We start from the raw sequence: 13,757 nt of genomic DNA on the forward strand, positions 1-13,757 counted from the left end.
CCAGGCCTCTGTGCCCTGCACCCAGGCCTCTGGACCCGACCACCTGAGGCCGTGCAGAGGCCCCTGTGGTCCAGGGGGAACGTTTTTGGGACGTTCTAGCTCCTGCGTGGGCACCAGGGAGAGGCTGCTGGGATGTCACCCAGACACCTGCTGTCACATGAGAACCGTAGGCTGTTTTCAACTGTTCCCACTGATGGTCTCTCTCCGAAACAGCCTCTTCACTGCTCCCTGAAATGTTTCTCTAACAGGAGAAATGACTGGTGGTTGAAACTGGATCTAGAGTTTTTTAGCCAAATTACCCTGTCTGAGAGCCGGGGCGTGTGGAGCACTGAGGTGCGAGTCCCGGCCGGCCCCACGGCAGGAGTGCTGGGCACCGTGCTTGGGCAGGAGAGCGGCACCCCGGCCGTTGGAGGTTGGGGGTGGGGGGGCAGGGCCCATTATAGGCGCTGCTCACCTCTTGTTCATCCGGAAGGCTCGGGAAAGGAACATTTCGGTTACGAGCACAGATGTTCTCTGGTCAGTGCTCACGTTTCAGTGAGCCAGAGTACAAAACAGGAACCTAGACACCGGCACAGCTGGTGTGTTCCCAACGGCATCTCGGGCTCCTGCGGGGCTCAGAGTTGACACAGGGGCGTTACGTCTGGCCCTGCTGGGAGAAGGGCCCACGAGCTGGTGCCCACTGCCCAGGCCGGTCAGCGGGCCCTCCGGCGGTGGGCACAGGGCCTGGCCGGTGGGCTTCTCAGGGGCTCGTGGAAGTGTTCGAGGCCTAAGGAAATTTATGAGCTCTAAAATATGAAAAGAAAACTACAAAATGAAAATTTATAAGCGTGTAGTAAAATGTCTGCAAAATGTAACGTCTTGTCAAATTTGTTAATTGTTAAATTTAGTCTTCATTAAAATGTTATTACTTTTGAAAACAATTTACAGGTAGGTTTTTCTCACTTCCCGAGAATTCCTGAACATGCCTGGGAAATCAGAGCCATCCATAAATCCATTGTCTTACTCTTGGCCCAGTCATTTCAAAAGCAACATTATTATAATCCTCAGGGAATTCTTATAGTAAAAATTACAGCAGATGTGTGAGGCGGGTGTATTTCAAAGCCTTTGCGACACTCTGAGGCCCCCCAAGTTAGGTCTCCTGGGGCCCATGCAGAGCTTACAGAGACCCGCTCCTGCCTGCTGACCTCAGGACAAACGGACATTTCAGTGCCGCTCCCCAGGGAACACTTAGGAAAACACCGTGCTCACTCCTTGGTTTCCATCAATACCCTGGGCAGGAGGAGAAACAAGGACTTCACATTTTTAAAAGGAGAGGTTAGGCTAGGAGGGGCAGTGGTGGGCTCACGGTATGCAGAGGTGAGCAACTCTCCGTGGCTCCCCAAGACCGGTGGGGTGGAACCCCGAGTCTCCCCCAGGGCAGGGGCCCGTGGTGCCCCAAGGCTGCTTGGGTGGGGGAGGTCACAGGTTGCAGAGGCTGCCTGGGTGCAGGGGCGTGGGTGCCGGGACGCTGTCAGCCGGGAGATGGGTGGCCAGGGCTAGGGTCACCGCTCACGGTGCCGGGTGTCCTGTGCTCCGCCAGCGCCTCGGCCTTTTCCGGGAAAGGGAGTCCGCTCATGGGCTTGTTCTTAGAAAACCCCTGTTGGCTTTCATCAATCGCCTTTTAGTCTTCCATGAACTCACAAGCCCCTTTTTATAATCTTTTCCGTAATTTTTGGGGGGTTGACCACAGCCAGTGGGTATCTATTTCTAGTATTTGGTCCTTTTTTCTTTCTGAAAACCGGACACTTGCCCAGCACTAAGTTGGTCTTCGTGATTTCTTGGTAATTGCTAGCAGTAGTTCTGAGCATTCATCCGCAGGGCCCTCAGCCCTCCTCAGCCCTCCTCCAGGAAGTCTTCCCCAACCCGGAAGCCCTACTTCCCTCCTCAGGGTTCCCATAATGTCTCATAGATTTATCTCCGCCGGGTTAGAGTGAGGATGACGAGCACCAGGTATCCAGAGCCTTTACACACCCCGTCGTCTCATCCTCATGAGTCCCTGCCACAGCGAGGAGGCCAAAGCTCAGAGAGACCACACAGCCGCAGGTGCACAGCGGGGAAGCCGAGGCTCAGAGAGACCACACAGCTGCAGGTGCACAGCGAGGAAGGCCGAGGCTCAGAGAGACCACACAGCCGCAGGTGCACAGCGGGGAAGCCGAGGCTCAGAGAGACCACACAGCCGCAGGTGGACAGCCTGGAACTGGGCTCTGCGCCCCGAGCCCTGGCGCCTCCCACTGCACTGCGCCCTGGCCATTACACAGCCTTAGGGTCGGTAGGGGTCTGTCTCCCTGCCAGCCTGTGGGCTCCTTCGGGGCAGGAGCCTTCTTGGGGCAGTGACCATGCGGTGATCTTCCCAGTCTGGCACCCCACGTGCCTCCCCCCATCTCCCGTGTTCTCACCACCGTCAGCCGCAGTCCCTTTGCCATCTTCACTCTAGTCTTTTCAGTGTGAGAACCAACAATAACAAATCCGCCAGAAACAGCGACCCCATGGAAGGCGATAGTCAGGACGCAGACCAGACTGCGGGAAAGGAAGCCTGTGCCGTGCGGATGTCTGGACAGCGTGCAGTAGAAGGTCGGCTCGTTACGAATTTCCTGTTCTTTTGGATGTGCCTCTAGCACGCCACTTAATTGCAACATTTAGAAATTTAATAAAGACAACGATTATATTTGTCACTTAAACTAAATTTTTTTGATGAAATTACTCCCTGTATATACAGCAATTTTAACTTAAATTAATTTATCCCAAAAATCTACTAGGGGAAGTCATTTATTCATTAAAAAAAGAATGTTGTAACACTGCTCTGGGTCCGGTAGCTCCCTGGACTCATCTTGAGATCCAGGGCCTGGATCCTCAGGCTGGTCTCACAGGCTCCACCCCCCGGTCATCACAGGGGGCCGAGGCTGAGCAGCTCTGCAGCAGGGAGGCAGGGATCGTGGGAGGGACCGTCTGCAGTGTTCCCGCGAGCAGTCTCTGCTGCTCGTGTCCTTCCTCGGTCCCGACAGAGACCGATGGGAAATGCACAGCGTTACCCTGCAGGAGCGCACTGCCCACCACGCTCAGCAACCCCGCCCTTGCTTGGTGACTTTGTTCTGACACCACGGTCGGATGCTAACGCAGTTCTGCTCTCCTTATCGTTTTTCCCGGGGAAGCCCATCGGGCATGCAGTGCAGTGGGAGGTGCATTACTTCGCCATAGCACATCCCCTCGGGCACTAGTGAGCCGGCCGCAGATGCCCGAGCTCCAGGACTTTCTAGATAAGGTTCAGTTTGCCAAGCACCAAACTGTTGGGATTTCCCGGCCTTGGGATGCCAGGTCACCACTTCGAACGGTAACAAGTCGATAGTTCATCTCCCGGTGCTGTAAATAGCCTGAGCGTGGAGCCAAACGTCGCCCTTAGAAAAGGCCTGTGTCACAGAGAGGAAGAGCTTACCATCATTCCACTTCCAGTTTCTCTGTGACCTGGTCCCCGGGAGGCCCCCGTGAGGGGGGAAGAGAAAGCAGAGCTGGAAGGAAAACGACCCAGCTCACACTGGACTGGCTTTTGTTTATGAAGAAGCTAGCGAAGAATGCTCTCTGAAATACCACTGCATTACGTAGTTGGAAATGAATTTCGGAATCTGACTTTGGTCAACAATAACATTTTAGAAACGGGACAGCCCAGCGCGGTGAACAGCGTGAGCTCTGCAGGCAAGAGAGCTGGGCTGGGTCCCCCCCACCCCCGCAGGCCTCTGTGGCGTGAAAGGCCCTTCAGCGGTGGCTAGTGCCCCCTCACCATCGTCACAGTTTCCAGAAGCTTCCCCAGCCCCCCACAGCTGTATAGACGTAGAAGCCCAGTCGGCTGGAGCTGGCCCCCCCATCTGACCCATAGCTTTTCACCTGGATTGACAATTGCTTGATCTCCAGAAGGAATGGGGGTCACAGTGTGATAATCTCATTCTCTATCTTAAAACATGCCACTGTGCCAGGGCCCCACAACCTAATTACATACATATTTCCTGCCTCTCAGGGGGAAGCAAAGCAGAAGGAAAAATCCATGTAGGAAAGCACTTGTTCGGGTTGCCCGTGCCTCCCTGGCCTCGGACCGTCTGTTGTGAGGGAGCGGCTGTTCCTGTGTTATCATCAGGGAGGCAACGTGGCTGCCCCTCCCCCGTCCTAGCCGCTCAGAGCTACTCGTTTTTATATAATTAGAGTTAACTTATTTAAACAAATGAGGACTTCATCCCCCACTGGTGTGGCTCAGTGGATTGAGCAGCGGCCTGTGAACCAAGGGGGGTCGCTGGTTGATTCCACGTCAGGGCACATGCCTGGGTTTCGGGCCATGTCTCCAGTAGGGAGCACTCAAGAGGCAACCACACATTGATGTTTCTCTCCCTCTCTTTTTCTCTCACCCTTCCCCTCTGTCTCAAAATAAATAAATAAAATCTGTAAAAAAAAAAAAAATGAGGACTTTAGGCTTAGCTGTACATTGAAATGCTAAGAAGAAACCTAGAGAATTTGTCCAGACTTGATACAATTAAAGGTCAGATTTATCTACAGCCTCAGTTGGGTCCATTTAACATTTATTAGAAGTCAGGTGTACACTATGTTTTCCGTGGGAGAGCTCACGTGGCTTATTATGGTAACTTAATTCTGCTTGCTCTTTGATTTCTTTTTCGGGGGGCGGGGTTCGCCTCAGGGTTATGATCCAGTCCACCACATAAATTCGCCACAGCAGCCCCTTCGTGAGACCAGCGAGCTGGCCCCAGAGGGTGGGTTCAGCTGGTTCCAAGCAAGGAGACAGCGCCATTATCAGTGGGTCTGCAGTGACAACGCCCGTGTTAACTAGGAGCGGGAAGTTCGAGTAGCAAATCCACTGACTCGGTTCCCAGAGCTCTTTTACAAGGAGCTGCCTGGAACCTGGTGCGTGGAACAGTGACAGAGGGTCAGGCCCCGGGCGGCTGGCACCGGGGGCCGGGTCCAGCATTTATAGAGCGACTTTCACACCAGCCCCCCTCCAGCCTTTCCGTGGCAATGCGCAGTGCCCCGGAGCGCCGCGGGCAGACTTGGGTTTGCGCCTTGGCCGAGCTCCTCAGCTAGCCGTGTAATCTTGGCTGAGCTACTCAACCTCCGAACCTCAGCATGTTTGATGCTAGAAGTCTAGGTCTGGTCTCGGCTCTGCCGCCGGCGGGCTCCGGGCCGGGCGGGCTGTGCCAGGGCGGCGGAGAGGCCCTCACTGAGCTCTGGTAACTCACAATTCCGTGGCCCCTTCTGCTTCCGCTGAGAAACAAACTGAGCTGGTTATGTTCTCCTTTCAAGAGTGAAAACGACTAGAAGTGGCTACTCCTCTTGGTTTTTAAAAGGTCCGTTTCAGACAAGGCCTCACCCTGGCAGCTAGGGGCAGCACCGCCTCTCCTTGTCCCATCAGTGCCCAGGGTGTGTGCGTGGTGGGCGCGCTGGCGTGTGCCTGGCTCACGAACGGTGTCCTGGGCCTCCCGGAACCGTGTTGAGAGAAGGCCGGAGCTGAGGCTCCATCCTGTCCTTTTGTTGGCCTCTGAGAGCGTGAGCCCTGCGGCTGTGCTCTTTATGGGGGGCGGAGAGTGTGGGAAGAGCGAAGGGGACAGAGGAAGGAAGGGCAGCAGCAGCAGGACTCCAGGACCCCAGGAGAGAGGGCCACTGGCAGGGCCATTTGGCCCCAGGCCTTATGACAAGCATCATCCTAACCAAAGTGCCCCCAGGTCTGGCCAGACCTGAGAGGGACGGGACAGAGCTCCAGTGAGACCCCTGGGAAGCTGGAAGCTGCCTGGGTCTCCCTCACTCAGGCTCTGAGGCCTGGGCCTGGCCTAGGGCCAGAGTCCGGCTGTCGACTGTTGGGCTGGGAGCGAGCTGGCGAGTGCAGCTTCGGAGAAGCAGCCAGGGCTCCCTCAGTCCCCCAGGGGAGGGCGTGCTGTGGGCTGAGTGGGCTGAGTGGCCTGCACAATGAGGAGAGAGCCCTAGACAATGGGGAGAAAGCGGACGGCTCTGAGATTGCGGAATGAAAGATTTGGAAGCTGCCAAAGCTCGAGTGCAGAAGTGTTTGATGGCAAAGGTGTTTCTGGCTGAGTGATGTCTTCAGGAACAAAGAATCTGTTGGGCAAGAGCATAGAGGAGGTTTTGTTTTCCAGGACCAGCACCTGCCCCTGAGCTCTCGGCACAGGCCTGATAAGAGGCCCTTGCTCATTGGCCAAGAGAGACCCTCAAGTTTTCCTCTCAGTCCGTCCCAACTCCAGGGGAGGGAAGGGCCCCCAGGCATGCGCTTCAGGGCTCTGTCTGCCCCTTCGACTTCACAGCCAGGTGCTCACCCGTCTCGGCTGGCAGCCCTGGTGTGGGAGCTTGGTTGGCAGGTGGGTCATAAGGAATCTGTTACTAACCCTCGGTACCAATGCGTGGGAAGGCCTTGCTTTTTTTTTAAAGGTAAATTATGGCACATCTTACGTTATCACAGAATAAGACCACTGCCTTTCCCTCCCGAGCAGGTGTGCTCTCCTCAGTGGGAGAGACAGGGGTGGGCGAGTGCGGGAGCCTCGCACGGGCCCACGCTGGACAGTGCCCCGAAGCAGCAGGGCCACGCCCCTGCGTCTCTGCCCAGACTCATCCGCATCGGGGCCACCAGCAACGCAGTTTCCCGGTTCCCAAGTCCGCCTGGTGAGCTCTAACACACATCACCGAAGATGCGACACTGAAGTCCCCGCCTCCGTCCAGCTCTCCCCTTCTACCCCAAGCAGACTCGGCCACGCCTCCTACTGTCCCGTGGCACCCGTATGCCCCGCCAAGGGACACGCAGTGCGCTGTGGTGTCACCGCAGTGACCGCCCAGCCCACGGTTTTCCCTGTTTCCGATTTCAGGCACTTGGTTACGTTGGCCCCATAAATTCTCACAACGTTCTGGAGACTGTGGCCTCGACAGGTGCCCCCTCCCAGGGAAAGCCTGTGTCAGACCTGAGGTGCCGATTTTCTGGGAGAGAACTCGTGGGCGATGGATGGGAGGCTCCCAGGGCATTCCCGCATCCGCCACCTCCCCCAGACTGAGTTCCCGGAGGTCAGACACCGTGGTTCTCACCCGCTCCCCAGTCTAGCTCTGTGACAGCACAGTGGGGGGCTCTGCCATTGTCAGCTGTGCCCCAACAGATAACTCATGGCCTATGGGACATAATACGACATGCCTGCCTACAGTGAGTTTCCACAGCAAGCCTGAGTACGATATTAGGGCTCTTGTTCCCATTTTACAGAGGAGAAAATGGAGGCTCAGAGTTAAGTAACTTTCTCATGAGCACACAGCTGACGAGGGTGGAGGCATCCTAAGTCTGCATTCCTACACTATGTATCTGCCAGCTCAGCTGAAGCTCAATAATGTCCCAGCATTGTTGAGTCAGAAACCAGAGATGCTTAGAGATCTATTTGTTGTCTAATGAGGTTGACCTGACTCCCAGCAGGATTATTTGGTGCCCAGCGGGCATGTTCTACCCTCTGGGTATCTGTGAAGATGTAGTAGCACATCCTGCCCTGTCTTTCGGAGCTTCTGACTTAAATAGACACGTGTACAGCTGAACGTGGATCTGTAGCACTGCAGGTCAGCTGCAGCACTGCAGGTCAGCTGTAGCACTGCAGGTCAGCTGCAGCACTGCAGGTCAGCTGTAGAACGCCATGGCTAAAAAGGGGCCGTTTATTCGGCCTCCTTGTTTTGAGATGAAGAGACCAAGACCAAAGGAGACTCGTTGCTGCCTTGTACTGAAGCTTACCACGGGCCAGGACTGTGCTAGACACATTTTTTTTTTTTTTTGCAGGATTGCATTTAATCCTCAGGTAGGCACTATTTTAATCTGCCCCTATTGACAGATGAAGACACTGAGGCTTTGTGGGGAGAAGCAACTCGCTTACCGTCCCAGAGCTAATCAGTACAGGGACCAGAGTCTGAACCCAGCTCAGTCTGCTCCAAAGCGTGTGCTCTCAACCCACACCCCCGGTCAGGGTGCTGTCCTGCAAGGCGCTGTGGGCGGACGCTCTGCCCCACGCCCCCATAGACCTGCAAACAGTGCCGCCCTTGTCTTTTGCAAAGGTGACCCTCCTGGACTCAGGTGCAGCTCCCCTCTGGAATTAGCAAGAAGCTGCTCTTCCCAATCATATTCACGTTTGCAGAAGTGTAAAATAGGATAGTTTGAGTAAAAATAGCTTCCTGCTAATGCAGTGAAGTGGTACCAAAATCACTGACTCAGAGAAGATATGTGGTTAGTTTTTGCAAAGATGAATCTAGTTCTCAATATGACAGCCACTTGGAAGGTTCCCAGGGTCCTGGATGAATGACAGACTGAGCTTCTGGGGGCTGGGCTTATGCTGTCCCCAGAGTGAGGACTCCCTGAGTCCTAGAGCACAGAGGAGGCAGCCCTGGACTTAAAGTGAAAAGGCCAGAAGTCAAATCCGGTCGGAGGGCCCTAACCCCAAGTCTCCCCTAAGGAGCTACAGGAGCTAATCGTGTAATATACATGAAAGCACCCAGCACCAACACCTTGGTCCAGCTGCAGAACTTCCCGGCAACTCCATTCCTCCCCCACAATGATATTCTGAGAATTGCCCTATTTTAATACAAAACATATATTCAAGAGACTGAGGGATCAGCGTTGAAAATTCTAGACAGCAGCAAACTCTAGGAAACGTGTGGGCTTCAGAAAGTAGTCCTTCCTCTCTCTCAGCCCCTACAGTCTGTTTCTCATGCTCTTAACGTGAACACACTTTTTCCTTTGGCCTGTTGTCTCCTCAGTGGGCATTTACCAAACGCCAGTTCTGTGCCAAGCACAGTATGAGAGCTTGCCGGCGAGACAGCCTACGTGCCAACACAGAGCATCTAACGTGGAGCCCAGAACACTACAGGCTCGGGGGTCTTTCTGGTCAGAAGCCGGAGAGCGCTTGCTCTCTCCTGAGACCCCCCCCCCACCCCGTTTCCTGGTTTTGCCTTGGAGCACCCACCGGCTCCAGCAGCTTGACCCAGGGGATTGCTAGGAGACTGTGCAAGTCTGTTGGCTGAAATTCAACTTGCTGTGGCTTTTCCCCAACTGGTGGCCACAGCCAAAGGGAGCCTTGCGCCTGGCTCTGAGGCCTGGGTGGAGCAGGCTCCCGGAAGGAACTTACCCGACGGCTTATCTGTGGAGGACGGGAGGTTGGTGAGGGTGGGCATGGTGGGCAGAGGGGGCGGCAGCACCTTCAGGTTCTGGTCGCTCTGGATCTCGTTGGTGGAGAACTGATTGATGATGCGGTTGTAGGGGGACGGCTGGTAGACCTGGGGCGGGGTGGCGGGGGGCGGCTGGGGCATGGGTCTGGCCGCGGGCACCCGCTGGCAGTGCTCCTCCAGCTGCGCGATGATCTCCGACTGGTTGTGGGCCAGCGTGGCCAGGTGCTGGTACTTGTGCTCCAGGTCCTTGTACTTGCTCGCCAGCTGCAGCATGTCGGCCGTCTGGTTGAGGATCCGGTTCTCCAGCTGGGAGAGCTCCAGCGCGTTGTCCCGCTTGCGGATGATCTCGTGCAGGAGCTGCATGTAGAGCTGCGTGACCCGCGAGTTCATGTTGCGGCTCTCCTTGCGCAGCAGCTTCACCTCGCTCACGATGCCGCCGTCCACCTCCACCAGCTGCTGCAGCGTCTCGATTTGCCGCTTCTGCTTGAGCAGCTCGTTGTTGAGCAGCTCCAGCTCCTGCTTGTGCACACGGTTCTCCAGGAGCACCTCGGGCTCCTTGGAGTTGACGCAGATGGCACCTGTGACCCGTTGCTGGGGCACGATGAAGGTGTAGGTGCACTTGTCTGGGGACTCGCCAGCCCGCTTGTACCTGTTCAGGTAAATGAACTCGCTTGGCGAGCCCTCCTCGGCGCCCTCCAAACCATCCTTCTGGCCGGCGGCAGCTCCCAAGGTAGCCAGCAGTCCCAGCCACCAGCACGTCACGCACAGCGGCCTCATGGTCCTTGCAGAATGGTGGTTCTCCTTTGCAAACAGAGCCTATAACAACCTGAAAGTAAACAGAAGGGGAGACTCAGTAACGGTCCTATCGCTGCCAGTGGCCTGTGCCATGAATGAGCTCAGCCTTCTCACCAGGCAGATCTTTCCAAACACGCAGCTTCGGGAGGCAGCCCTTCTGGAAGCAGCAGCAGGAGACAGGCAGGCCCCGGCAGAGATAGAAAGGAGGAGGGAGGAGACCGGGGCCTCTGCGGCAGGAGGCCGCAACCGTGTTGCGCCTGGAGCCAGCCCCAGCGCCCACAGCCTGAGCCGGCGGCCGGAAGCTGGGAGGGGAGGGGGGCAGAGCAGGGCATTCTCCAGTCTGCCTCCTCCTCGGCCCCACACTCCTCGGGCCTTTGAGTCTCCCCATTCTACACATCCATGACCCCCGGACTTCCCTTTGTGACCCCCATCGCAATGTTGATGAGTCGGAGTTCTTCTCGACGCCTTCCGCTAGACTCCCCGTCCCGCGGGGGCAGACCCTGTGTCTGCTGCCATTCTGTGTTCCCGGGGGGCTGCACCAGGAGAGCTTTCAGCGAGCATGTGTTAGATGAGTGAATTGCCAGATACAGTGGGGGATGTGTTCGGTTTCTAGCGGACAATGTCAAGGAAACGATGTGTCCAGTCCCATGGCTTTGGTCTGTGTCTCAGCCAAGCTGCAGAGCCCAGAGAGGGATGAACAGCTGCGCCCCTGGAAACCCAAACACTCGCCGCAGCCGCAGCTGCACAGTTCCGGTCATCACAACGTGATCCAACCTGGTTCTGCGGGGGCAGAACACAGACCTGGGTCTTTGGAGTTGTCTGAGTTCTATTCTTGGGCCGTTCACACCTTCCCCAGGCGTCCCAGAACACCAGTGGGGTGCCAGGCGGGAGCCGGCCGCTGCAGATGCTTCTGCAGATGGGACAGAGCCCTCCCCAGCCCTCAGGGGCTTCCCCATCGTCCTCGTGGTCCCCGAGTGCTGTGAGGGGAGGGAGCGTGTGCAGCGGAAGAGGGGAACAGGGAACTGCCCTTATTGGAGGGGTCAGGAAAGCTTCCCTGAGAAAATGACCTTTGCTCTGACCCTTGAGGAATGACTGAGGAATTAGTCAGGCCAAAAGGGAGGGGACGGATGTGCCGGGATCGCTCCTCTCACCTACTTATTGAGGCCCTCGCTCCAGGCCTCCGCCCCCATCTCTCCCTGGGATCACATCTCCCCTCAGTCACGCTGTTGTTTCTCTCCGCTTAAAGGTCATCCTCTCTGGACCTCGCATCCCCTTTCCAGCTACCGTCCCGCTTCTCTACTCCCCCTTTTAGCAAAGCCCTTCACAGAGTTCCTGTGCTCCGTCTTTCCCGAGAGCCCCTCTTCCTGCTGTCCCTCGAACTCACTCCTGTCGGGCCTGCTCCCTCCCGTCCACGTCGAGTGCTCTAGGCGCGATCCCCAGTGGCTTCGTTTGCCCGACCGGACGTCCGGTCCTTGGTCCCCACTGATGCTTCGCCTCCCAACGGCGCTCCCTTCCTGGGCTTCCTTTCCCACACGTCACCCTCTCCTCTCCCCTCGCCGGCCGCTGCTCCGCAGTCCTCTCCGCCGGTTCGCTCTCCTCTTTCTGTCCCCAGGGCCCCCCCCACCCACGAGCTCAGTCCACCTTTCTCCCATGGTGGTCTCCTCCCATCTGGGGGCTCCGGCCGCCTGCACACCTTGGTAACAACTCCCACGTTTATTTCTCTAGCCTAGACCTCACCCTTCGATCCCAGGCTCACATATCCAACTCCCTCTTTGATGCTTCCCTCGGCCCTCTGCTAGGCACCCCCAGCGTCGCGCACCCGGAGATGAGCTCCTGGCAGCCCCTGCCGCCACCCCAGCCTGCTCCTCCCAGCTCCTCCTACGTCAGGAAATGGCAACCCCGTTCTTCCGGTCGCTCAGGCCCTCAACCATGAAATCATCCTTCCTTTCTTTCTTACCCACCTCTGCTTCACCACCGAATGATAACAGCAGTATCCCGGAAATGCTCCCAGAATCCTGCTGCCTCCCCCGATTCCCGCACACCCTGGTGCCACCCACCTTCACCTCTTGCCGGGGCCCAGCTGGTCTCCCTGCTCCCGCACATGCCCGCTGCAGTCTGTTCTCATCCCAGCAGCCAGAGCCATCCTCTCCAAGAAGTCACTTCGGGTCTCTCCTCAATTCAGGAGCCTCTCGTGGCTGCGCATCTGGGACCAGAAGCTCGCTGGTCCCTAAGGGCCCCCTGGTCTGGCCCCGCTTCCTCCCTGACCTCATCTCTGTGTCCTCTCCTCCTCGCTCACGGACTGCAGCTGCTCTGTCCCCCCCGGAGTTCCTCACGCACAGTCTGCTCTGTCCCGCCTACAACACCTCCCTCGCTCGCTGCCTCGCTGCTCTCAGGCCTTTGCCGAAATGTCACCTCCCCAGGGAGGCCCTCTCTGCTTACTTAAGATTGCGATCTCACCGCCTTGCCCCTCCAGAGTCCTCACCACCATTAGACCCAGCATCTCCCTACCCCCCCCCACCCCCGTGAGTGTAAGCTCCGTGAGGGCAGGGGGACAGGGGTCTGTTTTGGTCACAGTGCCTAACATGTGGCCTGGAACACTAGGAACCCAGTAAGTATTTGTGGACTGGAAGAAAAGACATGCCCACTGACAGCTGCAGGCAGTGGGAGTGCTGGGGTGGGGACACAGCAGGTGGGCCGGGAGTGACAGCTGGGGTGGGGGACACAGCAGGCAGGCTGGGAGGAGTGACTGCTGGGGTGGGGGACACAGCAGGCAGGCTGGGAGTGACAGCTGGGGTGGGAGGCTGCACAGGAGGCCACTTATTATATTTATTCGTAGTTCTCGTAACACCCATTGACGGAGTGTCCTCTAGGTGCCTGACCCTGCACTGGGCATTTGCATGTGTTTTCGACCTGACCGAAGTCTCTCGACATTCTTCTAAGGTACACACTGTTACACTCATCTCACAGATGAGGAAACTGAGACTCCGAGGCTCGGTAACCGGCCTAAGATCGCGTGGTCCTGGCAACCAGGACTCACCCCCGTCCTGATGCACCCAGACCTGGCGGTGCAAGAAATGTCCAGACCTGCAGAGGATCTCTGTAAGGTGCCAAACGGACGACACTTGCTGGGAAGCAGAATCTCAGTGGATTGAGAAAATGCTCCGGAGAGCGACAGTTCTGTAGCTTATTTTCTACAGTAGAATAAGAGGAGGCGATGTAAGGAGAGTCACACGAACCGTGTGGGCAGTGGATTAAGCGGGGGGAGAAAAAAAGGGGGTGTGTCTGGGATTGGACAAAAAGGCAAAACAGAGAGACACCTGCTTGTTTTATGTTGGTGGGTGCGGAGCACTTACTAACTAACCATTTACGGCGCTTAGAGGTGGTGGGTGTGGGGGGGGGGCGGCGGGATAACAAGCAGGGGCCCTGTGGCGTCCTGCCCAGGGGGAGGAGGTCTTGGGGGTCTCTAAAAGAAGGTCACTGTGACATTTCAAAGGTGTGTTATCCTAGATGCAAAAACACAATAGACAGGCTCATTCCGGGTAGAGACTGGCCTTTGTCGGGGAAGCTACAGGCCTAGGACGTGCCCGCCTGCTATCGCCCGCTTCTGGTTACGGGGTGTGTGTTCAGACCATCCCGTGCAGTCACGTTGGTCTCTGAGCTTGCAGGGCCGACTGTGCAGGCATCCCCCGAGCTTGTCGGGTTCAGTGCGTGGCCCCCTTTTCATCCACAAACCTTCAGACCCTTAG

The 13,757-nt window shown here is 56.8% G+C and overlaps 2 protein-coding genes across 9 annotated transcripts in view; one reads left to right on the forward strand and one right to left on the reverse strand.

The window, feature by feature from the left end:
- Positions 1 to 13,757, forward strand: part of RALGPS1 (Ral GEF with PH domain and SH3 binding motif 1) — a 233,187-nt gene that overhangs the window by 124,970 nt on the left and 94,460 nt on the right. The gene's annotated exons all lie outside the window — the stretch shown is intronic.
- ANGPTL2 (angiopoietin like 2) overlaps positions 1 to 13,757 on the reverse strand; it is a 34,507-nt gene that overhangs the window by 10,199 nt on the left and 10,551 nt on the right. The window contains exon 2 of the mRNA XM_028512898.2: positions 9,177 to 10,042. Within this exon, the coding sequence (XP_028368699.1) occupies positions 9,177 to 9,993 (817 nt within the window). The 5' untranslated portion in view covers positions 9,994 to 10,042. The remainder of the gene's footprint in view (positions 1 to 9,176; positions 10,043 to 13,757) is intronic.

This window comes from Phyllostomus discolor, chromosome 3 (assembly GCF_004126475.2).
Source record: "Phyllostomus discolor isolate MPI-MPIP mPhyDis1 chromosome 3, mPhyDis1.pri.v3, whole genome shotgun sequence".
Classification (NCBI taxonomy): domain Eukaryota; kingdom Metazoa; phylum Chordata; class Mammalia; order Chiroptera; family Phyllostomidae; genus Phyllostomus; species Phyllostomus discolor.